We start from the raw sequence: 19,257 nt of genomic DNA, 5'->3' as shown, positions 1-19,257 counted from the left end.
CAACTGTGTTTATTCGTAATTTATTGAATCAGGCGTTACTTTGCGGAGGTCCATATCAATGAACTAAAATAATTTCCTTGCTCACCCGCGACCTTACATTAGCTAAGCTTATGCAAAATATGCGTGTTCATGCAGTTCCTCCACCTCCACATTGTAAGAACACACACAAATCACACAAACCCATCTATCACCACCACCATACTACACTACGCGTTTCGAACTCAACCAGAGCTCATCTTCAGAGTGACAACCGTACACCATGCTACCAGTTGTTAGACTCTAACAACTGGTAAGCATGGTGTACGGTTGTGTCACTCTGAAGATGAGCTCTGGTTAGAGTCTAACAACTGGTAGCATGGTGTACGGTTGTGTCACTCTGAAGATGAGCTCTGGTTGAGTTCGAAACGTGTCAGTGTGGTGTGGTGGTGGTGATAGATAGGTTTGTGTGATTTGTGTGTTCATGCAGTTCCTCCACCTCCACACTGCACTGTAAGAACACGCACAAATCACACAAACCCATCTATCACCACCACCACTCAGACATTATAGAAGCTGACATTATGCAATAAACGCGATGACTACTGATGACATTATGGAAAAACAGACTAAAAGACAAAAATAATTAAAAAGAAAAATAGACCACCTGGCAACATTCAGAATCATAATTTGCAAGCTTTTCTGAGTTCAAAACTATTCACAGAATGCGATCCCCTAATTTTGTATACACACTTCCCTCCAGAACCCGCTCTACACTATCAAACCTGCACTGCCGCGTAACCTACAAAAATTAAGCGAACCACATTACAAGACGCCTTGTATAGGTCCCAATTTTGGGCGCAGGCTTCCTCTCAGAATAAGAGGGCATGAGCTGTAGTACAACGCGGATTGGAAACTGAAATGAATTTATTTGTGTGCTTTTCCGCGACGTTTTTCTTACCGTTAAACTAATAGTAAATAGGATACGTAATAAAAATGCTTTAATTGTTGTTAAAAACTGTAATTCAGTCCATTATTTCACTACCACAGATATTCTAAACATCCATCCTTCATTTACACTACTTATCACAATACACATACATAATAATTGTAATAAAATGCTAAAAAACCCAGATATTACTGTCATTATTCAAGCGCATCAACCCCCACAATTTTCGTGGTCACATTTTTTTATAAATAAATAAATATCATGGGACACTAAACTTTATACAAATCGACCTAGTCCCAAACTAAGCATAGCTTGTACTATGGATACTAGGCAACGGATAAACATACTTATATAGATAAATACATATTAAACATCCAAGACCCAAGAACAAACATTAGTATTATTCATACAAATATCTGCCCCGGCCGGGAATCGAACCCGGAACCTCAAGCTTCGTAGTTAGGATCACTAACCACTTGGCCATCCGGCCGTCTGAATTATGAGTAATAATAACGATGAGGATGATAATTATAATAATGATAGTGGTGATTATAATTATAATGATGATAATTGACGACCAGATGGCCTAGTGGTTAGAGAACCTGACTACGAAGCTTGAGGTCCCGGGTTCGATTCCCGTGTCGGGGCAGATATTTGTATGAAAAATACGTATGTTTGTTCTCGGGTCTTGGGTGTTTAATATGTATCTATCTATATAATTATATTTATCCGTTGCTTAGTACCCATAAACACAAGCTTTGCTAAGCTTACTTTGGGACTAGGTCAATTGTTGTGAATTGTCCCGTGATATTTATTATTTATTATATTGAGGATGTGATGATAATGATGATGATGATGATAATTGTGACCTTAAGCTTCATAGTCAGGTTCTCTAACCACTTAGCCATCCGGTCGTCGTTATGAATGGACTGTCTGTAGAATATGGCATTACATTATTTTTTATAGACGTCCTGGACTTCTACAGCTTCTACTAGACAAACTGGAAACTAACAATCCTCCAGTTACAATTATCAACAAAAATGTGGCCACGAAAATAAAACAATTAAACGCTTGTATAATGACCCTTTGCCGAGTACCTAGCTTCCACTTCTACCATTTTGTAATTGAGTAATTTCAGTGTAAAATATGTATTTCATTTTTACCTAACATGTGAAAGAATACACTCTGTTTTTTGAGAATACTCTAAAAAGAGAAGTAAAGGGTATTGAAATTAAATTCATTAAAAAATCCTATTTTTTTACCCTTTCGTTTCGGCAAAATTATATTCAGTAGCATATTCCAATTAATCTACGATATCAAAGGGGCGTTCAAGTATTGAATAACGCAATTTTTGAAGATTTTCACTTTCCCCAATGTAACGCGCCGTAACGTTTCACAAGCCCCCCCCCCCCCCCAAATTGCGTTAAGTAATACTTGAACGCTCCCTAAGACCATTTTTAACACAAACTACTTTATACTCTGTGTTTAACATACATATTATGCTGAACACAGAGTAAAGTATTTTGTATTATAGATTTCCGTTAACTTCGACAGAGGCTATGTCGCACGGGCGGTTCTAGAATTACGAACATCGACTCATTAAAACCCTCAGTCTTCGACGTCGGGCTTCGTTCATTGATAGAAACTAGTCAAATTATAAAAAATACAAATCTTCTTTTGCTAAATACGTGTGAAATAAAAACGCTTTAGTTACGGACATTAAAAAAAGTCATTGAATTAAGATGCTTAACTGTTTTACTGCGTATAATTAATTATCTAACTCTTGATTATCTTTTGAACAGTCACAGCCACTAGTCTAGGAGAAATCAACTTCATTTGACCTGTTCAATGTTCTCTTAAAAGCTCATACATGATAAGATTCATCTTTACGACCCGTCGTTACAAACCGATCGATAATGTATGTCAATATCGTTAACGAAACGAAAATCAGAAATCGAAGTTCTTATCGTACCGTCCCACTCATTCTCGTATTAAATAATATAAGTCAGCGGCACGGCAAGATATGAAGTTCGAAATTTGCACTTCGTTATATAGGGCCTCATCGCTACGATTCTCGTCTGATTGATCGTAGCGATCAATCTTACCACGGATGGAGCCCTTTAAAGTTAACGGAAATCAAAAATAACACTGTGTATCAATATAACATACGTTAAATCTAAGGGCATTTCCTCTCGAGTTGCCCCTTGCCGCCTTCGTCGTACTCCTGCGAGGATATCCACATCTGCTGGAAGGAACCGATGGAAGCCAGGATGGAACCGCCTGCCGACAAATATGGGAGGTTAAGAAGTTTCTTCACATTTATTAGCACATCAAGTACCCTTCTCATCTTTTTAGGGTTCCGTGCTCAAAGGGTGCCAACAGAACCTTATTACCGAGACTCAGCTGTCTGTCCGTCCGTCTGTCACAGGGCTTGAAATTTTTACAGACTATGATTTACTGTGGCAGCTATAACAACAAATTTTGCAGGTGGTAGGACCTTGTGCAAGGTCCGCCCGGATTGCTACCACCATCTTGCTCGCTAATCCTGCCGTGAAGCAGCAGTGCTTGCACTGTTGTGTTTCGGCGTGGAGAGTAAGGGCCTGGACACATGTCGCCGGTACGGTGCCGTCTACGGTGTCACGGCGCGGCGCCGTCAAACGGCGTCGTGCCGAAACACGGTGCCGCGTACGGTGCCGTACACGGCGCCGCGAACGGCGTCGTACCACGGCGCGGTGCCGTGTACGACGCCGTGCACGGTGCATCGCTTGGTAGTTTAATTTTATTTCTTACCTTATAGTTAATCCAAGCATTTCCAAAGGCTCAACAGGTTTTCTGAATACGTATTGCTTTTGTATACGACTCGCTATCTTGGATAACAGTTCTTCAAAAGTTGATATGGACATTCTAAAATACTCGTAAAATTTGTCATCCCCACATATTTTCAGTGCTTCATATTTTCTCTTAAAATGACCTCCATCATGGTTCATTAAAGACATGTATGGATTCACCCAATATGTTCGTTTCTGTTTTTTCTTCATTCGTCGTCTTAGCAGTAGGAGCAGGAGAATACGTTTTTCTTGGTCCATGTCAAGGCAAAAACTGTATACTTGTATATATTTAAAACGACAATTGTTTTGTATATTTGAACCGATGGTTGTACTTGCGTGTTATGCGTTCAGCAGCAAAACGAAAACTAGTTAAACTACCAAGCGATGCACCGTGCACGGCGTCGTACCACGGCACCGCGCCGTGGTACGACGCCGTTCGCGGCGCCGTGTACGGCACCGTACGCGGCACCGTGTTTCAGCACGACGCCGTTTGACGGCGCCGCGCCGTGACACCGTAGACGGCACCGTACCGGCGACATGTGTCCAGGCCCTAAGACAGCCGGTGAAATTACTGGCACTGAGGTATCCCATCTTAGGCCTCTAGGTTGGCAACGCGTCTGCAATACCCCTGGTGTTGCAGATGTTTATGGGCGGTGGTGATCTCTTACCATCAGGAGACCCACTTGCTTGTTTGCAATACAATCGAATAAAAAAAAAACACCAGCACCAAGCACCAATATCTGACACAAGCGTGCATAAATATCTGATACGATTCTTTTTCTAGGGCCGGTAGGACGTGTCAGATATTTATGCACGCTCTTCTGTGGCAGATATTAATGCTGGTGATTAACCACTTGACAGTCCGGAGTGTGCGGTCGTCATATGCCTGAAACTGTCCGGGTTTTTTATCGACGGACGCAACGCACCGCGCAGCCACAATTTTCTAACTACAACGTTTCGAATAAAGAAAAAAATACTGTGACGTTAATTAATGTTTACTTATTCAAGTACTATTTATATAATAATAGCTCATAAGATTTTTCCACGGACGGGTTGAAGCATTTTGGTGTTGGATACCATGGTATCGTCGGACTGTCAAGTGGCTAAAAAAAAATAGCTAGCTAGCGGTTTGTGTGTGTCTGACCTATCCAGGCGGCGAACCGTCGCTCCATGGGCGAGGGCGCGGCGTGGCTCTTGAGGCGGTGCGCGGAGGGCGCCCGCGCGGCCAGCTCCTTGGCGAGGCGCTCCAGCCAGCCGGCGGTGTTGGCGCCCCGCCGCACGCCACCACGGCGCCCCACAGCGCTGGACGAGCGTCCGCGTCGCACGCCTGCGCCGCCGCACACGCTAACACAACACGACATAGCAATTATCATCATCATAATTATTATCATTATCATGATATTTTATTTTACATAAAACTGAGCGTGATTGACCCCTATATCACTTGATCATTACATTCATCATCACTATCATCACATCATCACTATAATTATCACCATTATTATCACTTTCATCATCATAATTATAATCACCACTATCATCATTATTATAATTATAATCCTCATCGTTACTATTACTCATAATTCAAGTCCTAAAATTATTGAATAGAAAAAGTTCAAGCAAAATTTTATATAAATTAATTCATTAAATTATAAAAAGTACATAACGACGACTCCTCTGCATTACTTGTCTAAAAATGAATCCTAACCTATGATGAGTACATCATAAATAATTATTATCATCACTATCCTCATCATTATCATAATCATCATCACTATCATCATTATAATAACTATCATCATCACAATAAAGAATATATGAAAATCTTTTTTTCATGGGTATAATTACTTCAATCATTGTAAATACGAGAACCGAAACCAAAACTTCGACCGGACACTAGTTTTATCTATGTTTTAGTGTTACCTAGATGCGGCGCTCCGAGGCTCTGTTCGAACAGACACTCCGCCATCTTGAACCGCTCCACGCCGAAGTCCTGGTGGTAGCCGCCGGGGAACTCGTAATGCACCCCGGGCACCGTCGCCGCGACACGCTCGTCGTACGCCGACTCGGACACCTGCCCAAAAAATCATATACATTACGGGCAGTGTACAAAATTCAAATGAATTCAGTAAATAGGCCGCAATGGGTACTTTTACACGTCATTTTTTAAACTACCAGCTCTTTCGGAAAGACCATCATTGCCAAGAAGAATGCGCCGCAAGAAACTTGGCAGAAAGTCATTTTTTCATAATAATACAATTACAAATAAAATACTTAAAAACTATATTATACAATTAAAGAAAAAAAAATACAAAAAATAATAATAATAAAAATACAGGGATGAATACATGGGGTCCCTTAGTTACAATACTACACTAACTACTTATATCTAAACTATATCTACGTTCAGTGGAAGTGTAATGCTTCCACCGTCATAAATTTTAAAATAATACAGACACAAGCACCAATATCTGACACAACAAGCGTGCATAATCTGATACGACTCTATTTCTAGGGTCGGAAGGAAGTGTAGATATTTTTGCACGCTCCGCTGTGGCTGATATTAATTAGCCGGGTACTGTATCTGTACCTACCTACATTTAATAAAAAAAACTTACATGGGCTATGCAGTGGCAGAAGTCTTCGTACTGTCTTTTTAGCATGTACTGTTGCCAGGAGTGAGTGAGACCGGCCGGCAGTGTCTTGAGGGTGTAGCGCGCTCTCTCTCGCTCGCGGATGACCTCTTTGCTCTGAAATCCAGATATTTATATTAACCTACTAGACGTTATCCCCGGCTTTGCTAGAATAGATAATTAGTTTTGAAGTCGAATTTAAGTAAAATTTCACCAAACTCCTGTGGGAATTACCGAACACTCACACGCTCTTAAACCAATTAGACGTCTATATACCAAACTACATACCAAATTTCATCCAAATCCGACCAGCCGTTTTAGCGTGAAGGACTAACAAACACACACACACCTACTCAAAATATTTCGCATTGATAATATTTTTATTTATTGATAGGATTTTTTGTTATTTTACGGGGTTTTACGAAAAAAAACCATACCATGTCTGGTAGAAGAAGTACAATTTAAAAAATAAACAAAAATGTCATGAAATTCTACAGTCCATCCGTAAAAAAAAATGTGACGAAAATGAGGTGGTTGAAACAACGAATTCTTTTAAAACCAGTTTTATGAATTGCAACCCGACGTAAAAACCAGTGGCGTAGCTAGGTAACCTAGGGCCCTGGGGCAAATAAAAAAATGGAGCCCTCTGCTATCAAAACTGGTAAGGTTTTATGAAGTAAAATCATTATATATACAAATACTTTAAAAATGCTAAGCAACTTTATCATCAGCTATAAAGCAGAATTTCGAGGGCCCCGGGGCACTGCCCCGCCTAGCCCTTGGTAGCTACGCCACTGGTAAAAACTAAAAGAAAGTGGGCATGTACAGTCGAGGAAACTGATTTACCAGGTTGGAACCTTTTCATAATCAATTTCACTATGATTTCTATGGCAGGTGTATAGGATGTCAACATGACATTAGTAGGTAGCATGAATGTTCCACCCTGGTACGCAAATCAGTTTCCTTGACTGTACGACCGTTGGTCACCAAAGAGGGGATTTTTTTTTTCCGATATTTTACCGAAGCTAGAGCACACCAAATGTGACAGTGTGAGCCTCATGGGGAGCCTCAGATATATACACCACATTATTATTATTATTTATAATGCACAGGCAGCTTATAGCTGATGCGTGCATATCATTTTTCACTTTTTTAATTGTCTTCAAAGACAACATTACAGACAGATATTACACTCTCCCTTGCACTGAAATCACGTCTCTGGATGCATAGGCCTGTCCAATGAGGGATTTTGTTAAAATCCATTATAAAGGTTTGTGTAGTATGGGAATGCTCCGTTACCTGTATGCTGTAGACAGGCAGCATCTGTACGTGCATGGTGTTGAGGAGATTCTTGGCCTGCGCCGCGAGGTGGTCGCCGCCGATCGGGGACCGCACCGCCGCGCTCACCAGAGCGTAGCTGTGGACGAGTTTGTTTACAATAAGTTTTTGGTAAAAATTTAATTTTTAATAAAAGTTTTTTTAATGACTACTTTTTGTTGACTGTACTTGCATTGTCACCCAAACTACATTTGCATACCAAATTTCAAGTTGATGCCATTAACCGTTGAAGAGTTCTGTCCTGCGGAGACAATCCTGGCCGGACTACCAGGATGTCACTACCAGTTTGTAACATTTCGGATCTGGACTGGATATGGATATGGATATATGTCAAACATAATACCGGTTTCAGTTACGGATGTTAAATTATTGCGTATTATCCGATAGTTTCGGTTATGGATATTTGAATTTTAAGGAAGTGTAAAAGTAAAATACAAATATAGGAATATAAATGACTTTTTTTTTTAACCTAGTCCCAAACTAAGCAAAGCTTGTACTATGGATACTAAGCAAAGGATAAACATACTTATATAGATAAATACAAACATAAATACATATTAAACATCCAACTCGGGTATTTGTACTATTCACACAAATGTCTGCCCGACCGGGAATGAAACCAGGACCTCAAGCTTCGTAGTCAGGTTTCCTAACAACTTGGCCATCCGGTCATCCGTTGGTTTGGTCGTCGGTTGGTATTGTCCATAACAATGTTTCTCAAATGACATAAAATGTCATTTGTGGTGGCCTAGAAATCAAATAGGTGGACAGTACCAATACTACGGTCTAAACGTTGGTAGAATCAAATCGAAACCCTTACCCATCAATCACTGGCACTGCAGACGTCTGACTGGCACCAGCATCAACCACCAGCGCTGTGCTCTTTCCATTAGCAAATGCACAGAGCACGGCATTCTTGACGAGGAAGAATGCAGGCGCCTGGTACTTTTCAAACAGAAGCTCAGCCAGCTTCTCACGGGCCGGCCGGGATGTCCAGACTGCTTCCGTGAAGAGAGCTGGGTGGTGCTCCGATGGGGAACGAATGACCTGTGTATTTAAGTCACGTTAAAGAAGTCTATGGTTTAGAAGAACGAGGGTGATTCATATTGCCAAGCAAATTAGCTGTTTGATGGAGTGGCAATAGGCGGGCTGGCCATATTGCATAGAGAATAGATGGACATTGGCTTTTCTTTTTTTTTTTCTCTTTTTTTTGTTGAGGCTTCGAACACTCCAGGTGATCCTGTCAGCCTCATGGGTGCTTGCTCATTTTCCCTACGCAAGGGAATTAAGTACCCTTCTCCTCAAGTTTGAGTTCCGAGCACATACATTGGGACTCATATGATCTCAAATGGAGACTGTGGAGTGGCAAGCACTGCTTAGGATGTTCATCATCAAGATGGATGGATGACCTTACCTGACATGTATGGGGACCCTTAGTTTTGTAACAAAGGGACCCCATACATCCCTGTATTATTATTGTTCTTTTCATGTTTCTTTAATTTTATACTGTAGTTTTTAAGTATTTTGTATGTAATTATTTTTTTTTGGAAAAATGATTGCCAAGTTTCTTGCGGCGCATTCATCTTGGCGATGTTAAAAAATGACGTGTAAAAGTGCCCATTGCCTCTTTACTGAATAAAATGATGTTGAATTTTAAATTTTTGACTTTTTTCAAAGCAACTGAAGGTCTTTCGGGGAGGTCTATGTCCAACAGTGGACATCCTACAGCTGATATGATGGTGATGATGATGATTTTATTTATTGGTAAAAAAAAAAGATGATGAAAGGAGTCTGACTATAACAGTATTAGGCACAGAAAGAAACACAATATAGTCTACTATGAGTATTCAAATCCTGTCTGGCACAAAAGAAAAACTCTTCATCTTTAAAAACTCTTTTAAAGGAGTGAATCCCCTCCATTATATTACCTTAGTGTAGCAATAGTCAAGCATCTTCTCAAACAAGTCCCAGTTGTCGACCTGGCCGTCCTTCATGTATGTCTGCACCTCCATCCCAGGGCGAGGGACATGCAACTCTGTCACATCTATGTAGTGCCGGAGCTCGGAACCTGCTTTTGTGCCTGCAAATATCAACAATAAAATTGTGTTAACACAGTCAAAGACAAATTTTAACGGAGTATACTTCTAATACCAGTAACAGGTCTCTATGAGATGGAAAAAAGGCTAGAAAAAGGTAATTTTGTTAAAGAAAATTCTCACTCGAAATAAAGTATCTCCCAAGTTACTACATACACTCGTGACAGTGTTAGTGATTGTTGGTACAGGTTCAGTAGTGAACCTTTACGACGCATTTTTCGGGCAAAATTTCCCTTGTCTTACGCACTGCAGTGCTGAAGAAATAATAACTATTTTCAGCGTAATTACTTACCGGTCTGCGTAACATTTCCGTCGGGAACCTTTTCCTCGCTATCCGGGATATGTGTAGCTGGTCCAACGCCGACCACGGCAGGTATATCCGCTTTTGGAGTATCTTCCTGAGCATAACCTACGCGTAAGCTATGATGGCCCGGATCAAACACTAGGGCTCCTATCTCGTCCCCACCGTATAACATGCCGTTCGGACCACTCATTTCGCACACACTTTACTTATAATTACTAATGAATGATTTTTTTAGATAAATTTTACGCGGTGTTTTGTTCGCTTCGCTTAAATCACAAACTTAGCGTTTTGTTTGGTCGATTTACGTTTGGGTAAAACGGAACGTGCCATGTTATATTGATTTCCATTCTATTATTTTATGCGGAAGTAAACAATTTTTAACTAAGTTGAATGATAAAAAAATCATAACACAAGCAGTGCTGAAGTAGGAAGCTGGCAATTTTATTAATATTAAAATTTGATTTGGTTAAGCCCATCAACAATGCAATGCGTGCAATGGAACGTGATTATTGTTACCAGTGTAGATATTTTTGACAGCGTTCGAGTAGACTTTTTTTTTGGCATTTTAGTGAGTTTTTCTTATGGTTTTTGCCTTAGCACGTACAGCGATTAAACGCGAGCAGCGCATCGTCTCTAGTGGTCTCTATCAAGCGATAGACTGGCCAGCGAAAACGTCCACGAGAATACGCGGCAAATTAAAAAAAAAATGAGGCTGACAACACTTGCTGTCTTGCTGTACACTAGTTGAAACTTAGATATTAGTTAAATTTTCCAGATATTAAATTTTACTCGGGGCTCTTCAAGCTGCATCAAAATTCATGTAGGTAGTAATGTGTGAAAGATGATAAAGCACTTTAGGAGTCCCTTGGAAAATTGTATGACCTTTGTCAGTGCCCATTTACGTACAGTCAAGACGCATCAATTTTTGGACCATTTTGGCTTTGAATATATCTTCTACCATTTTAATTCTAACATAATCTTATAACATATGAAATGTATTGACCCGGATAACTCACGTCTTAAATCGAGTTTAGCCCGACATGTTTCGGGCTAATCCGTAGCCCTTCCTCTTCGGAGCAACGCGACTCGGCGGCTGCTGCAACACGCGCACTTCGCGAGTTATCCGGGTCAATATATTTAATATGAGTCTCACGGTAGTTTCATGTTCAAAATTGCTAATCTTAAACATTTGCATTTTGAGGATGGTAGGAGGAAGAATTAAACAAAAAATAATTGATTTGTTTCTTATCGCAGAAGTATCAAAATTATGTAAGCCTGGTTAGAATGATTGTCAATTTTTGACAGTCTCAGAATGATACCAGATTAAAGTTTCGTAAAAAATGCGTGGACAGCTTTCGCTGGCCAGTCTATTCTGAAATGAGGGATGGTATGAGAGAGAGAGAGAAACATTTATTTACACATATGTACGCACATATGTACATGTTTACGTATATGTATGCACTGCTAAACGCTGCTGCGGTGCGTGCTATGCTAAGTCCACTAAACTAGTGCACTAAACAAACTTCATAGTTTAGAAATAGAAATATTTATTCGCTCTTCTAACGTATATAAAACATACATCATCCCAGCCTAAATACGTCCCACTCCAGGGCACAGGCCTCCTCTCGGAATGAGAGGGCTTGGGCAGTAGTTCCCACGCGGGCCCAGTGCAAAAAAAAACATAGTGCACTTAAACAATCTTGATTCTTTTTTAACCCCCGGCGCAAAAAGAGGGGTGTTATTAAGTTTGACCGCTATGTGTATCTGTGTCTGTCTGTGGCATCGTAGCTCTTAAAAAGGTGGACCGATTTGAATGCGGTTTATTTTATTTGAAATCAGGTTTTCTAGCGATGGTCCTTAGCCATGTTTCATCAAAATCAGTTTAGCCGTTTTTGAGATATTGAACTTTGAAGTGAGAAAGTTGGGGGTTTTCCAAATTTTTACAAGCTTTTATTTAGTTTCACATGTCTCGTTGTGTCTGTCTGTCTGTAGTCAAATCTTGCAAGTTAAATTCGACTAACTTCCATTAGTTTGATTGACTTGAAATTTGGCATACTTATGTAAATTGCGTGACAATACAATAATCTGGTAGTGACATCCTGGTAGTCCGGCCAGAATCGTCTTCGCAGGACGGCACTCTTCAACGGTTAATGGCATCGACTTGAAATTTGGTATGCTAATATAGTTTGGGGGAAAATGCAAGTAAAGTCGCCAAAAAGTACAGTCAGCAAAAAAAGCTTGTATTCAAAATTATTTTTTTATTATTCCAAAATTAGACAAATAATGCAATAAAAAATTGGATTACACTTAAATAACGCAAATAAAAGTTTTACGGTCATCAGACGTAACCGTGGCATTTTATGCTTTTTTTTACATAAAACTGACTCCTGATTGACTCCGTTTTTCAACATGAAAAGTGCAAATGACGCCAAAGGTGTGTCTCATTGGTTTGGTAACAGCCTATTCAAGTATTCACTCTAGCCTTGAAGAGCCCTATATTTATCTGAAAATACAGATGTCTAAAAAAAATTACCCATGGTTTTTATATTTTTTTTTGTATAGAAAAGTCAATGAGGGCTATCGTTTTTTGTCTCACTAGATGGCGCACTGTTGCGTGAGGTTTTTAAGTATGGCTTTCAAAGTCTGTTATTACGGGCGTGAAAACAAAGTTTAGATTAAAATCATATTTAATACACCTTAAAACCGTACCATAAAAATATCGAGTATGCCACAGTGTTGCATAGTCCCCGTTTTGTTCGGAAAAAAGGAGGACAAAGGTTTCCGAAAGACAAAACTTTCTCAAAACACAGACATTTATTGCCCCGGAACGCATATTTGCCATACTTAATTAATTTCAGATGTTGCAAAATATTCACAAAATAATTCTAATTATGAATAAACCCGCGTAGCTCACCCAAAAACTATGAGATTTGACATTTCGGACACCTCACGCTACACTAGCGCCTCTAGTGGCGAATTCATACGCGATAGCCCTCATTTTTTTTAATTTAGCTCACTACTTTTTTCAAAATTAATTGAAACTATTTTGATTAATGACGTCACAGTTCGATAAAGTGCTACCACATAGCCGCTTGGTTCATGACTTTATCACACCCTCTTTTTTCATCTGTGGTCAAGTTTAGCGGAGCGAATTCCATTCCTCAGTAGTTTAATGGTAGTTAACATTATGAAAGATGAAGCGAACCTGTCATGAATACCATCAGTTGGTGCAGCAGGTTAAGGGAAACATGAAAAATAAAATCATACGTCACCAATAATGTTTATTACAACACAAATGTTCGTTCGTTAATACGGCTACAAAACACCAAATAATGTAGTATGCACTATCTAACACAAATCCCGCTAAACATAGTCCTAAAATCCATTTAGAGCTACTATTCCATACCGTCCAAATCCCAAAAGAAAACGAAGTATTCACGCTCTATGAGAATGAGATAATATTTAATATTCATTTTTCTTTTAAATTATTTAGATTGTGAAATTTTAGACTGCGGTGAATAGAAGCTCTGCACGATGCTACGAATATGAAAATACGCAAATTGGCTTGTAACTACACGGTATTATGCAAAATATGCAATAGTGTACCAGCAAAATTTCAGCCACTTTAGGGACAGATATTTATAAAAGTGTTATTAAAATTGAAATGAAAAAACCAATCATAATTTGATTGCTTAGTAGCGACATCTCTTGTCTGGGTGAGCGGTTGGTTCCGAAAGAGTGTGACGTCTCTCGATGAGAGCGGAACTTAGATGTCGCTAGTGCTGCTGCATAAGTAGCGTAGTAGAAATAAGCAACCTGAGATATGTATGCATAGGAAAAATTCGTGTCTAGATTCCTGTCCAGCGGTGGTGTAGGGGTTATAGCACGCAGCACGGATTGCTGAGGACCTGGGTTCGATTCCCAGCGCTGGTCTCTTTTTCTGGTTTTTCTGTGCATCCATGTCTCAGTTTGTATTTTCGATATGGTTTCACGGGATACCCGTAAAAGTAACAAAATTTGGAGTTGAAATAAAAAATACAAAAAGACTCCAAAAAACCAATCATAATTGAAGAAAAGCGGACAAAATAGAAATTCATTGTTATTAATTTGTAATAGTATTTACTTAATGGCGTTAAATACGAGTTAAGTCTCACAATAATACAAATAAAAATGATAGCGTCAGCACCACTATAAATTATTTACTAAATATTTTCGAGACCGGGATGAAATACTAAATTATAATGTAAATTTAATGCTAGTGAATATAATGACAGTAGAAATTGACTAGGAACTTACCGAAAGGCGGCCGTGTAATCGTAAGTTCATATTCTCTCGCGAACAAGTACAAAATTCATTTTATAAATTACTTTACCAAGTTGTATAATTAAGCTACATTGTTACACAAACTAATTACTTACCTAATTAGTCTTACAAAATATAATTTTCAGTATTTTGAATATTTTATTCAACGTCAAAACTCAAACATATTTTGGTGTTTATCGTCAAATTATAGCAGCATTATAGCAACTGAAGCAGCAATTAGAACGAGCAAATGCCAACTTGTACTTAATATAACAATAAAATACTTACCATAAAATATTATTCATAATATTGTATTTTAAACACTTACAATATCGACAAATCAGTTTATATAATTACAAAACACTTGGGCACTTTTGCACCGGGAATGACAAGGGGCGAGTTATTTGACTAAGTTATTTTTGTAATAATTGTTTATCGTTAATTCATCGACGCTCAAATAAACTTAAAAGACAACAATTATAATGTTTTTTCTCTAAGTCCTTCCTTCAATCCCTCTACAGAGTAGGAAATACATTCAGGACACGTTTTGGTGTAAAGCTAATTTACATTAAGTAACTGACTCATGCTAGCATTGTATTACTTTAAATTGCGCACCAAGCATTCTAATGTTATTTTCTTGAAATTACTTAATTGGATACATGATGTAAATTATGTCGTTCGGATTTTCATGTAGTTACTAGCAGTTTTGTACATTAGATATTTTAAACGTTTACTGAACCTATATCGTATATACAAACTGAAATATAGATGCACAGAAAAACCAGAAAAATAAGACCAGCGCTGGGAATCGAACCCAGGTCCTCGGCATTCCGTGCCGTGTGCTATACCACTACACCACCGCTGGACAAAAAAAAACAAAAAATAAAAAAAAAAAACAACAAATAAGTAACAAAAAGTAACGTAAAAGTAACAAAAACTTTGGAACTGAAATAAAAAATAGAAAAAGATTCCAAAAAAAAACAATCTTCGTTTACCTACTGAACGGCGGACATGATCTAGAATTTTTGTATATATACATTTTGTTTTCGGAGGTTAGCTTTAAGAAATATCGTATTAAGGAATTTTGGTTTTAGAAATTATGCTACAGACACGTAATTTTTTCTTTTAGATGTTAATAATTCAACACCGTCGCACGCGACACCATTTTTACGCTCCATTCCAATACGTGCCTTACATTTCAACATCCACGACCTCATCTCTTTGCAAAGAAGTTGGAAGCGTCAAATTATTCCTTGATGCGCGTGACAGCAATCTGAAGTAGAATGTACCATCAGCCAAATATGTGGTCTACCACCTTAAAGTTGATAATCGTTTACATGTCTATAACAATAATGCCCATAGACGTGTCTGTCAACTTGAAAGTTTGACTTTAGCGACCTAACAATTTGATAGGAACTTGTTTAAAAATTGATAGACCACTTATTTGGCTGATGGTACCTACACGAGATATTGATTAAGAGCCCTAGGGATAATGTTACATCGCTGAATCTTTGATCGATGATGATATATCATTAGTTCCTATACTATGCTAGAATTGTCTAACACCAAGATCTTTTTAACATTAATTCATTCACCATCAAATACACAACGGTGTTTCGTGTCTATAAAATTAAAATTTAACGCTTTATTGTTTCGAACCATCGAGGTTAACTGTTGAGAATTTGTGCTGAACTTGTAGAAAATTAGCCTGTATTTACTTCCTACTTACTTTGCTGTCTCATCAAGAAATAATTCAAGTTCCTTGTTAATATTTGCTAATTTTGTCTTGCATTACGTACGCTGAACTGTACCACTACCATGAGTTTACAGTGACCGTACTCGATAGCGACGGCGTAAATTATTTGTAGAGGCGCTGTACAATTCTCCATACAAATAATTTACGCCGTCGCTATCGAGTACGGTCACTGTAAATTCATGGTAGTGGTACTGAGTATCCTTTCACGTTTCACGTTCACGTTCACGTTGCCCGTAATACGTACTGTAGCGCCATCTGACGGCTCAGCTAGGGACTGCACGAGCGACGGTTATGTTGCCCGCTCTCGCCGCGCTCGAACCGTTCGCGTGCCGCGCGTTTTAGCCAATAGTATAATTTATTTTCTCCCCACTCTGATATCTTGTCTCTGGGGACGCGCCATGTTCTTCTTCCGAGAACTGCTAGACGCTAAGCTTACAATTTCGTGTGTGACGCTCGCTTTTTTTCTTAAACTCTGTTTTCTGTCTAATATTATATAATATTCTTTGTACCCTAAACTCTAAATGTGGTGTGTTTATGCTCGTGTGTGTATTGGATGATTATACGCTTATTGCCCTGGAACCTGCCCTTTTCTTCTACTCCATTCCACGAGGACGCCCCGCTACACTGGCTGCCCAACTTGCGGCACGACTCCAAAAAGCCGCCTTCTCAGTTTGCACGACGCTTTTTACATCATGCCTCGCACGCGCCGCAATAGATCGCTCGACGACGACGACGATACAGAAGCCCGCCATGATTGGAGCCCTGGTCACGTCACTGCTATGTTCGAGACGCTGCAGCGATCGCAGATGGAAGCTTTCGAGAAACTGATAAACAGAGTAAGCGATTCAGTACCACGAATGACGTCGTCTCCGTCTCCGACCTTCACGAGCGCCCTAGAAGGCCGATCCGGCGATTTTTCCCGCTGCAAACAAAGTTACAGTGGTGCGCCGAACGAATCCTTGGAGGGGTTCATAGACGCCGTGGAAAGCTACAAAGAATGCGCTCACGTGTCCGACAGCAGCGCGCTGCGCGGCCTGTCCATGTTGCTCACGCATGAAGCGGCGACGTGGTGGCAAGGCGTCAAGCCGCAGATCGCGTCCTGGCCAGAAGCCATCGAAAATCTGCGAAGCGCTTTCGGCGACCGCCGCCCGCCCCCCAAAATATACAGAATTTATATTTCTACGGAACAAGGAAACAAGAAAAAACAGACATCTTCGTTGCTAAAGCCCAGAGCGCTGCTCGCCCGCATACCTACTGGCGATCTCAGCGAGAAAGTGCAACTAGATATGGTTTACAGTCTCCTCCATCACGATATCCGTAAACGATTACGACGCGAGGAAGTTGTGAGTTTCTCCGAGCTGCTGCATCGTGCTCGTCAGATTGAAGACTCCGTGGATGCCCCGAAGAACGCCGCCGGAGCCCTGACATCGCGTGCGCCGCGCGCCTCCGGTAACGTGTCCGCCGCGCGCTCCACGCCCGCATCGCCGTTCGCGCCGCAGCGGTCATTGAACTCGCGAGCCGCGCCGTCCGCGCCGCGCCCGCAGCGCCGGCGACTCCTAGCCTGCCCCGACACGAATTTACGTCTAGTGCTAAATCAAATAGACAGTATTGTGTGTATTGCAAAGCGTACGGGACATGTACGCGATGACTGCCCTAAATTAGAAGTGAAAAGTGATGTGGTTGTATCATGCTACGGCTGCGGAGCCCCCGGCGTGATTCGGTCGCAGTGCACCAAGTGCAATACTGTATCCTTTAACGCAATAAGCGAGTTGAGCCAAGTTATCAGCAGTTCTGTACTTGATTGTGAATCTGGTAAGAAAAACATAACCTCAAATTTGCATAACAAAATTGTAAACAATGACGATATATCACCCCCTCTGGCCCCCATGTCGACTCCGCGACTGAATTAAGTAGTTCGTCATTATTTCATTGCCAATCGAGCTACTACTGGGCTATGACTAGTCACAACAGGTCAAGGTCATTGATAACGAGATACTGATAATAGACGTAAGAAAAATGTAGATGAAATCTGAGTATGGATCTGCCTCACAGTTTGAGTTCTATTAATGATGTTTCAGAGGTTGTTTGACATCTCATGTTGAAAATAATTTCATCCCTTTGTGTCAGCCTTTACGCCTATTTTTCATGTGCAAGTTTTAGGTTAAAATGGTAGTGCATTGGTTGACACTGCCGCTCGACAGAGTATCGCCGGCCACACGTTGTAGCCATTCTTAAGGCGAAGGCATACCCGATGACGTCATCCTTGCGTACTGTGAAGCTTGCTGATGGCCAGGTCTGCACCAGGAATGTGATGGAAGCTTGCAATATTGAGGTGAGGCTTAAACACAGAACTATTTAAACTAACTTTATGATTTTTCCTGAGTCACAAGGAAACGAAACTCTACTTGGAATAGATTTCTTGCATTTAGCTGGAGTCGTCTTGGATCTTAAAACTAAAATGTGGCATTTTTCAGGTGAGCCTAAGAGAGCTTTTCGCTTGCACCTCGAGCAGACTTCACAAGTACAGCGCTCCATATGCTCTGCTGATTTTCTGAAGAAGGATGAAGGTGTGTGATGCTGAAGCGACCACCGTGACAAGCTTGCTGAACTACTCCAGCTAATGATGACATCTTCCGGCAAGGAGGGGAAATCACCCCCTATGCCGAGCACAGGATTGATACTGGTGACCACCCTCCCATTGCTGTGCTCCATACCGCCTTACTCCGGCAAAGAAAGAGATACTGAAGCAAGAGCTGGACAAGATGTTACAAGATGGTGTGGAGAGTGTGAGTCTGCATGGCTGCTCCTGTGGTGCTGATCCCGAAGAAAGATGGCTCGTACCGTTTCTGTGTGGACTATCGCCGCCTTATGCATCACCAAATCAGATACTTATCCACTCCCGCTCATTGATGAACTGCTTCAGTCAACTAAACGAGGTTGCTACATTAGCTCAATAGACCTGCGCTCTAGCTACTGGAGGTGAGCCCGTCGCTTGTGATCGTGATAAGACAAGCTTATAACACAAGCTAGGAACATATCGTTTCACGAAGATGCCATTTGGTCTGAAAAATAGTC

At 40.4% G+C, this 19,257-nt stretch overlaps 2 protein-coding genes across 3 annotated transcripts in view; one reads left to right on the top strand and one right to left on the bottom strand.

The window, feature by feature from the left end:
• LOC141443296 (uncharacterized) overlaps window positions 1-19,257 on the top strand; it is a 465,577-nt gene that overhangs the window by 13,694 nt on the left and 432,626 nt on the right. The window lies entirely within an intron of this gene.
• Window positions 982-10,541, bottom strand: Bap55 (Brahma associated protein 55kD). Its single transcript, XM_074108731.1, is given in 9 exon segments — window positions 982-3,205; window positions 4,898-5,026; window positions 5,029-5,097; window positions 5,677-5,827; window positions 6,372-6,503; window positions 7,686-7,803; window positions 8,545-8,771; window positions 9,653-9,804; window positions 10,113-10,541. Coding segments are annotated over 9 exon segments (1,284 nt in total). The 5' UTR covers window positions 10,315-10,541; the 3' UTR covers window positions 982-3,101.

The sequence above is a fragment of the Choristoneura fumiferana genome, chromosome 27 (assembly GCF_025370935.1).
Source record: "Choristoneura fumiferana chromosome 27, NRCan_CFum_1, whole genome shotgun sequence".
Taxonomy (NCBI): Eukaryota; Metazoa; Arthropoda; class Insecta; order Lepidoptera; family Tortricidae; genus Choristoneura; species Choristoneura fumiferana.
This window is presented reverse-complemented; position numbering and strand designations above follow the sequence as displayed.